Genomic DNA, 9182 nt, shown 5'->3' with positions numbered 1-9182 from the left:
GCACTTCACAGATCAACATCACTGGTAAACTGTAAATCCCAACAATTTTCTTCGCTGCGTTTCCTTCACGCCCGCTTTCAGACGCATCATCTGAAGAAATCAATATTACAGCAGCCTTCCTTGGAAACAGGAAACTGGCAGCCCAAGTTTGCAAGACACGTTCTTTCGCCGGGTCTCACAGAAGGCTCAGTAGGACTCCAGCCATACACACACCAGCTCTTCCCAAACACTCGTTTCCTTTCAATCTTTGGCTTTCACTCCAAACATTCTTGAGTTCCCGGGCAGAAAAGCTTTGCGATCAAGTTCAGAATCCTCTGGCGGAGGTTCAGTTTGTCCCCGATCTTGCGTAGCTGCAAAGCACATTCCGTCACCTCCTCGGACTCTGTAAGGGGGAAAAACACATACAAACGCATCATTCCTCACCTGTTCTGATTATGGCTGTATAACTGTAAAATTCCATTCTGAACTTGTTACTAGGAAGATATTAACCACCACAGCTTGAAATGCTTTGCATGGCTTGCTTCTGTATACCCCGGTGTCCTCATATGCTTCTGTGGACCGGGTGGCAATATAATAAATGCATTCAACTGTCCAGTCCAGTGAAAGCAGAAGGAAAGACCTTCAGGCATGCAGAGGGTACGTCAGAGTCCCTGCCCAACAGAGAGGTTGTAAAATGCCCGTACCGTTTTTTTCCTGGAATGATAACAGTGAAATATGAATCTTGAACTACCTCAGACATTTGAACACCTTAAGCCAAAAGCATCTGAAGACAATTGGTGAAAGGTTTTTGCAGCCACGGCCATCGCTGCTATTACGAGCAGGATGAAAGAATTTTTTTTTACAAAATAATATACCGATGGATCCCCTCTCCCACCCAAGACTAAACTGCTTATATCATACTGACAAATATATATGGTCAAAATATGACCATAATGAGGCAGATTTTAAGCACAAGTTTTGGAAATGCACAGTAGCTTGGAGTATTCCAAAAATGCACAAAGGTGTGACTCTTGATTTATGTACTACAGTAAAATGGTATTTGGAATTGGAAAAAAGGCAGACGGGTTGAACACAAGAACACTGGATCTTGTTCCTAGGCATCCCTTTCCATGGATAATTCTGATAGCGGAGAAAGTCATGGCTCGGTGGTGAAACATCTGCTTTGCATGCAGGAGGTCCCAGGCCAGTGTTCCCTCTAAGCTGAGTTAGTGTGAGCTAGCTCACAGTTCTTTAGCCTCCGGCTCACACATTTTTGTCTTAGCTCAGGAAGGACGGCTCCAGAGCAAACTAATCTGTGCAGTAGCCAAATTGCTGACTCACAACTTTAATGCCAGTAGCTCACAAAGTAGAATTTTTGCTCACAAGACTCCACAGCTTAGAGGGAACATTGCTCCCAGGTTCAATTAGCAGGGGATACAACAGTCCCATCCCCCCCGAGACACTGGAGAGCTGCTGCCAGTCAGAGAAGTGAAGAAGTCAAGGCAACAGAAAAAGAAATCAAGGCATTAAGAAAATCCTTTATTATTGTTGTTATTTCTTGTTGTTATATATAAGAATAAAACCTTAGCATGCTATTGCCCTGTCACGCCTCTAATCCATCCACTGTCCTGTTGAAGTTCATACCTGAATAACTAGGGAGCTTAATATGGGTCCTAAAGCTCTGGTCTTCATGGGTCATAAATGGCAACAGAACTGGGACTGGACACAGAGTGGGTTGCATCTGTGACACCATGACCAGGAGAAAGAAGGACAGAGAATTATGTTTAGTTTACTGAAATATTTATCCACCTGCCTTAGCAACCCTGGGCATCCCTGGTGGTCTCCCATCCAAGTATGAACCATGGTCGACCCTGCTTAGCTTCTGAGATCTGACCAGATCAGGCCAGCCTGGGCCATCCAGGTTAGGGCTCAATGAGGTCTATAGATGTACAGGTCCATGAGCCCTTGTGTCCAGGTCAGAAGGTGGGAGGGGTGTTGGAAAGCAGGGCCAGTTGGGGTCAGGATGCAGAAGTAACAGGACCGATGGACCTTCATTCTACCAGTATCCGATGAAGTGAGCTTTGATTCACAAAAGCTTACACCTGGAAAAGTTTGTTGGTCTTTAAGGTGCCGAGTGTGCTGCATGAAGGAGTGAGCTCCCGTCTCTAGTTCCAGCTCCTGCCAAACTAGCAGTTCGAAAGCAAGACATTGCAAGTAGATAACTAGGGACCACTTCGGTGGGAAGGTAACAGCGTTCCGTCCGCCTTGGTGTTTAGTCATGCCGGCCACATGACCACGGAAACGTCTTCGGACAGCGCTGGCTCTTTGGCTTTGAAACGGAGATGAGCACCGCAACCCTAGAGTCGGATTCGACTGGCTTTCGAGCAAGGGAACCTTTACCTTTACTTTAAGGTGCCATTAGACTCACATTTTTGAACTAAAGCTTGTACCGCTCAGATTCCAGTGAGGGGGACAAGTAGCCGGAGATGAGAAGGACGCAGGGCTTAGGTAGTCTTGATCGGGGGAAGGGGGTAGTGGTTGACTGGATGGGCAAGGGGTCCCTTTTATTCTCCCCCTTTCCCTCAATAATACACGAAGCTGCCTTAAATGGAGTTCATCCAGTAGTCTCTGACTGGCGTCTCGGGCTGAGACCTTTCACATCACCTGCCGGTGGTGCTGGAAAGCGCCGTCAAGTCACCAGAGGGTCTTCAAGGCAGGAGACAAGCAAGGGTGGTTTGCCGTCACCTGCCCCTGCACAGCAAGCCTGGACTTCCCTGGTGGTGTCCCATCCAAGTGTCAAGCGGGGCTCACGCTTCCTAGCTTCCCAGATCGGATGAATGCAAGCCAGGCGGGAGCCGTCACCTCCTACCTGATCCTGGCAAGCGGATGCTCTGCCACCGAGCCGCCCGCCCCTCCCCTCCCCGTCCTACAAGAAGATCCCCTCGGTCCCCCTCATCCCCTGGCCCCATAACTCAGCTCAGGGCGCGATGGGGAGCCACTCACTTGTGTCGGGGGTGGGGAGGGCAATCCTGGCGCGGTGGCCTCGTCGGTCGGGGGTGCCCGCGGGCGCCGCGTTGTGAGGCGCGGGCTTGCGCAGGCTTTTGGTGGGCATCATCCCGGGAAGGGAGCGCAGGGCACCAGCCGGCTTCTCTTGGAGGGAGCTCTCGAACAGCAGCGGCGGCGGCGGCAGCAGGCGGAGAAGAGGAAACTGCCTGTCCGGATCCCGGCTGCGAGTCCTCCCCGAGAGTGCCAGTTTCGATCGGGCGCGCAGAGCCAAGTCCCAGGGCCAGGGGGTTTTCCAGTGACGTCGTAGAACCCAGGCGGGGAATCTCCGCCCCCTTTTCGGCGAGCCCCTCCTCCGGCAGCCAATCAGAGGCCGGGAGGCCCGGGCAGGCGGGGACAAGCCGCCGGGCGACGGGAGCGGCTGCCGGGCATGTTGGAGCCCGTCCGGGGGGGGGTGGGGGTGGGGACAGGCGCGCTGGAGCGATCCGAAGGGGGCTGGAGCCGGAGGGGGCCGCGGGAAGCCCGGCCTGAAAGATCAAGGGGAGGCGGCCGGGGCCGTTTTCCTCCCGCTGCCCTGCGCCACGTGGGTTTTTACCGCGCTGGCGGCGAGAAAACAAAACACGCCCAGGCTGAAAAGGAAATCGAAACAGGTTCAGCCGCGGCTGGGCGCGGAGGAAAAACGAAAACTGCCTGGTAATGATTAATTCAGCGATTCGGAGCGGCTCTTTCCTGGAGGAGGGCGCGGGACAGGCGCTCGGGCCCGCAGATCTCTCTCTCACTCTCTCTCTCTCTCTCACACACAGAGTGTCTGTGACAACTGTTCCTGCACGCAACGCGAAGGCTTCCCCCCAGAATTAAACTTTGTCGGTCTTTTTTTTTTTGGGGGGGGGGTACAATATATATTTTGGGTTTTTAAACATATAAGCCTGTATCGTATACACACAAACAAGAACATCAACGACTACATACAAACAAACAAACAAAAACAAAACACCTAAGATAACAGTTTTCATTTCAACAACACAGATTGATGGAACAACTAGACAGGAAATAATGATTTTGTTCTTATCTTCCACTTTTAGTTCAATTCTGTATTGAGTACCTACTTCCATCTCAATTTCCTTTGAAATTTACTACATTCTCAAGATTTGGCTGTCAACTCAGATTAGTAATATACTAATATACGATACTCATTACTTTGTCGGCCTTAAAGGTGCCACTGGAGTTAAACTTTAGCCTGCTACTTCAGACCAAACATGGCTACCCCCACCCATAGGCGTAATCTTCGTGGGGGCGGCGGGGCTTCAGCCCCCGCCGAAATTTTCAGGAAAGTGCTCAGCCTCCCCCGGGAGCCACCCTTGCTCCTAGCACATCAATGCCTCTGGCCCAGCCCCAGCCCCCCCCGGGAAATTGGAAAGTCTACACCCTTGCCCCCACCTGAATTCCCTTCCTTGGTTTTGCTGGCCAACATTTGGCGTTTGGGTCATTCTGTTCTGGGCGAGTAATATTTAAATGCACTTGATTTCAATGGGAATTAAAAAGAAAAAGTCCCTTTGAGCCTCTCTCGTGCTTTTTATGTGCATGGGACTGGTGCTGAAGCCAGGCAGCTGTGGGCGTGCCTCTTTGCGTGTACAGATGCTGAAACTACGGCTCCCCCCTCCCCATCTTTCTATCTCTCCCTTATATAAAAGAGTAGTCGCTGCCAAAATTCTAAAACGCGCCCCGTTAGTGTATGGGTGGAAAATATGCCACTCAGGAGAGCTGCCTCCAATGACTGGCTCCCTCAGCCAACCTGCCCTGCCATTGGCTGGGTGGCTGGGAGGGGAGGGAGCCAGTCATCGGAGCCAGCTCTTCTGAGCGGCCATCTTCCACACATACGGTAAGGGACGCTTTCAGCCCAGCCCTCCGTCCACCGCTTCCCCCCGGCCCCTGTCCACAGTCCAGGCCGGGTCCCCTCCCCCCCTCCTTTTTCTCTCTCCCCTCCCAACATTCTCTCTCTCACCCACTCTGTTTCCCCCCTCTGTTTCTCTGCCCTTCTTCCTTCACAACTATCCTTCCTCCCATTCACTCTCTTTCAATCTCTGTCTTTCTACCCATCTTCCTTCCTTCCTTCCTTCCTTCCTTCCTTCCTTCCTTCCTTCCTTCCTTCCTTCCTTCCTTCCTTCCTTCCTTCCTTCCTTTCTCCCTTCCTTTTCTCTCTCTCTACCTCCTCTTCTCCATTCCTCCCTTCCACTCGCCCTTCCTTCCTATCTAGGGCCCGTCGTCTACCGCCACGACGGGCTTTCCTTACTAGTTATCTATATAATCCCCCTTGTGGATGTATGCTCCAGAGCATCTGAGGAATTGTACTCAGGGTAAGGAAAGCTTATGCTGGAGTCAATTTTGTTAGCATTTTAAGGGGCCACTGGAATTCCATTTTATTCCCCATCCCAGGGTAGGTAGCACCAGAACACAAGAAGCTAAGAAGAGCCCTGCTGGATCAGAGTCCAGGGGTCCATTTCGTCCAGCATCCTGTCTCACACAGTGGCCAACCAGTTTCTCTGGAGGGCCAACAGTAGGGCATGGAGGCCGAGGCCTTCCCCTGATGTTGTCTCCTGGTTCTGGGATTCAGAGGCTTAATGCTGAGCAGTCGGGTTAGAATGGATAAAAGGAAGTCCGTCTTCACCCAAAGAGTGATTAACACATGGAATTCACTGCCACAGGAGGTGGTGGCGGCTACAAGCATGGACGGCTTCAAAAGGGAATTAGATAAGCATATGGAGCAGAGGTCCATCAGTGGCTATTAGCCACAAGGTATAGATAGGGGCTCGGGGGCAAGTGATGCTCTGTCTTCTTGGTGCTTGGGGGGGGGCAACAGTGGGAGGGCTCCTAGTGTCCTGGCCCCACTGGTGGACCTCCTGATGGCACCTGGTATTTTTGGCTACTGTGTGACAGAGTGTTGGACTGGATGGACCATTGGCCTGATCCAACATTGGCTTCTCTTATGTTCTTATGCCTTTGAACATGGAGGTTCCCTTTAGTTACTATGGCTAGCCACTGATAGATCCATCCCCCATGAATCTGTTTAATCCCTTTTAAAGCCATCTATGCCTGTGACCATCCCTCTAGCAGCAAATTCCACATTTTAGTCACTCTCGGTGCAAAGAGGTATTTCCTTTTGTCCACCCTGAATCTGCTGCCCATCAGCTTCATTGGATGCCCTCAAGTTCTAGTAGTTCACCCACCAGACGCCTGCCGTGGAGAGGACAAAATAAACAGGATCTGAAGATTTTATTGCACCATCAGCTTTCCTGCGCTTCTTTGTATTCTTTAGAGGACAAAGGGAAATATTTTGTACTGCCGGACAGGTGTGTAGATGAAGAGGGAAAAACGGCCTTTGGTTCCCACCCTCTGGGCAACCCAGTTTCCTGCAAGCAGACTGGGGGGGAGGGGGGGTCATGTATATATTTAAACAACACACCCCACGGTCTCCACAGAGTCCACAAGGCAGAAGCGAAGGTTTTGTGCCCCCTCCCCCATGAGTACATACACAGGCATCCAGGGCTCTTTTTGTAGAAAAAGCCCAGCAGGAACTCATTAGCATAATAGGCCACACCCAACACCAGAAACTAATTAGCATATTAGGCCACACCCCGACAGCACCGCTCATTAGCACATTAGGCCACATCCCCATGTTACCAGAAGTGTGGTCATCCAGCCACACTGTCAGCAAGCTGCCATTATGTTGTATGTTTTATTCTGCATGGTATACTGTACTCGGTTCATCCCCCCTCTTGTTGCCTCTTGTGTAGGTGTTTACTTTCTGTTGCTATCACACCGCGGAACTGCTCAAGGTTAACCAGCTGGTGGTGGGAAGGAGTTATGGCTTGCTCTCCTTATTATGTATTCTGAGGCCTGTGAACTGAACTTGTGTTTATGTAGTATGAACCGTTGTGTTCCCAAGGAAAGGGCGCTAAGACTTATCACACTCCTGCCAGCGGGAATTGGGCTCATTGGTCCTGTCTAGGTTCAAGTTCCTTTATTATGTTTCCCTTGGACTTTTGTAGTCATTACTAACAATGATTGTGTTCCTGATCTAACCATCTCTTTTAATAAATTCTATTTTGTTCATCAAACGTGGATTTACTTTGAATGAATGGGGAATTGGACACACACCCACCTTTCCCTTCTTATTCTGTTTACCTTGTTTGTTGTCAAAACCCAGGGCCTTTTTTTGTAGCAGGAACTCCTTTGCATGTTAGGCCACACACCCCAATGTAGCCAATCCTAATGAGCTTCTGCTATTGGGTGTGGCCTATTATGCTAATGAGTTCCTGCTGGGTGTGGCCAACTTGGGAGCCAGCCGGAACTCCGTTCCTGTGCGTTCCTGCCCAAAAATAGCCCTGGGCATACCAAACCAGACACAATGCAAGAGATCAGTTATGCAACAGGATGAGGTTGTTTCTATACGTGTGCTGTGAGAGAGCTGCTGATTCAGAATCTGAGATCTCGGCCGTTTCACGAGGCAGCTGTGCCCCCCTCCATGCAAGTCACCCCGTCGGCTGTAGCCCTGTCAGAGGTAAACATGGGCAGCCCCTCCCATTCCTACAGAAAGATAAATTCTTTTCTTTTTCTGAGGGTGACGGACAGGGGTGGTCCCGGGGCTCTTTTTGTAGCAGGAATTCCTTTGCATATTAGGCGACACCCCCCCTCATGTAGCCAATCCTCCAAGAGCTTACAGAGCTCTTCTTACAGGGGCTACTGTAAGCTCTTGGAGGATTGGCTCCATTAGGGGTGTGTTGCCTAATATGCAAAGGAGTTCCTGCTACAAAAAGAGCCCTGCCGGGCCTGGGCCCCTTGCTGGGCGGGGTCGTGGCCACCCACAGCCCCACTGGAGACGGGGACAGAAGCACAATTTCCTACCAGCACTCCTGCCCGCCCAGCTGTGTGTCTGTCCCACTTGACGCAGGGCAAGGGTCACCGGGGGGGGGGGCAGAGGTGGGATGGCAGTGATGCTGGGGCCCAGCATTCCTCAGACTGCCCTTGCTGGCGGAGACAAAGGCCATCTTCCATGTGACTTTGCACTCACACGGTGTGTTCTTTAAGCTGGACTGCCAAACCACTCCACGTGGCATTTCATCCCAACTGAGGATGAAGGGAAGTCATTCTGAGAAATGTGTTTTCCATTGGAACTGATGGAATCCTCTGTCAAAGTGATTTCCTAATGCAACTAACCTTTACTTCCAGTATTAAAGAGCAAGAGCTCCAGGAGCACCTTAGGTAAAGGTAAAGGTTCCCTTGCTCGAAAGCCAGTCGAGTCCGACTCTAGGGTTGCGGTGCTCATCTCCGTTTCAAAGCCGAAGAGCCAGCGCTGTCTGAAGACGTTTCCGTGGTCATGTGGCCGGCATGACTAAACACCAAGGCGCACGGAACACTGTTACCTTCCCACTGAAGCGGTACCTATTTATCTACTTGCAATTTCTTGCTTTCGAACTGCTAGGTTGGCAGGAGCTGGAACTAGAAATGGGAGCTCACTCCGTCACGTGGCACACTCGGGTCTCGAACTGCTGAACTACTGATCTTCCACAGCCTGCAGTTCAGCATCTTACCCACTTGAGCCACCGCAGCTCCTCAGCACCTTAAAGACTACCAAAATCTGTGGCAGGGGAAGGAGCTTTCGTGAGTCACTGCTCACTTCTTCTGCTCACTTCTCACTTCCCTTTCTCACAAGACGAGAACTCGTGGGCACTCCATGGAATTGCTGAGCGGTCGGGTTAGAACGGATAAAAGGAAGTCCTTCTTCACCCAAAGAGTGATTCACACATGGAATTCACGGCTTCAAAGGGGAATTAGATAAGCATATGGAGCAGAGGTCCATCAGTGGCTATTAGCCACAAGGTATAGATAGGGGCTCTGGGGCAAGTGATGCTCTGTCTTCTTGGTGCTTGGGGGGGTGGGGTGACAGCGGGAGGGCTTCTAATGTCCTGGCCCCACTGGTGGACCTCCTGATGGCACTGGTATTTCTGGCCACTGTGTGACAAGAGTGTTGGACTGGATGGGCCTTTGGCTTGATCCAACATTGGCTTATGTTCTTATACAAAAATGAGCTGTGACTCAGGAAAGCTCCTACCCCGCCACACTCTCTTTTCTACTGGTACAGACAGACTAACACGGGCCCCGGTCACATGGGCCGGATATCGCGGGGGGGAGGCGTGGTTAAT

The 9182-nt window shown here is 51.1% G+C and overlaps 1 protein-coding gene across 1 annotated transcript; it reads right to left on the bottom strand.

Annotated features, from left to right (window-relative positions):
* Window positions 1-254: 254 nt before the first annotated feature.
* On the bottom strand, window positions 255-3210 carry PMAIP1 (phorbol-12-myristate-13-acetate-induced protein 1). Its single transcript, XM_015405835.1, has 2 exons — window positions 3040-3210; window positions 255-382 (listed from the first exon to the last, which is right to left on the bottom strand). The coding sequence occupies exons 1-2, from the start codon at window positions 3092-3094 to the stop codon at window positions 255-257; spliced, it is 183 nt and encodes a 60-aa protein (XP_015261321.1). The 5' UTR covers window positions 3095-3210.
* Window positions 3211-9182: the final 5972 nt, after the last annotated feature.

Source organism: Gekko japonicus, unplaced genomic scaffold (genome assembly GCF_001447785.1).
Source record: "Gekko japonicus isolate JY-2015 unplaced genomic scaffold, Gekko_japonicus_V1.1 scaffold201, whole genome shotgun sequence".
Classification (NCBI taxonomy): Eukaryota; Metazoa; Chordata; class Lepidosauria; order Squamata; family Gekkonidae; genus Gekko; species Gekko japonicus.
This window is presented reverse-complemented; position numbering and strand designations above follow the sequence as displayed.

Bases quoted from the DNA above. Each gene is read 5' to 3' on its own strand.
- PMAIP1 (XM_015405835.1), bottom strand. From the start codon at position 3,094: ATGATGCCCACCAAAAGCCTGCGCAAGCCCGCGCCTCACAACGCGGCG. The intron at 383-3,039 runs GCACCCCCGACC...TCCCCCTTACAG, and splicing joins TCACAACGCGGCGCCCGCGG to AGTCCGAGGAGGTGACGGAA.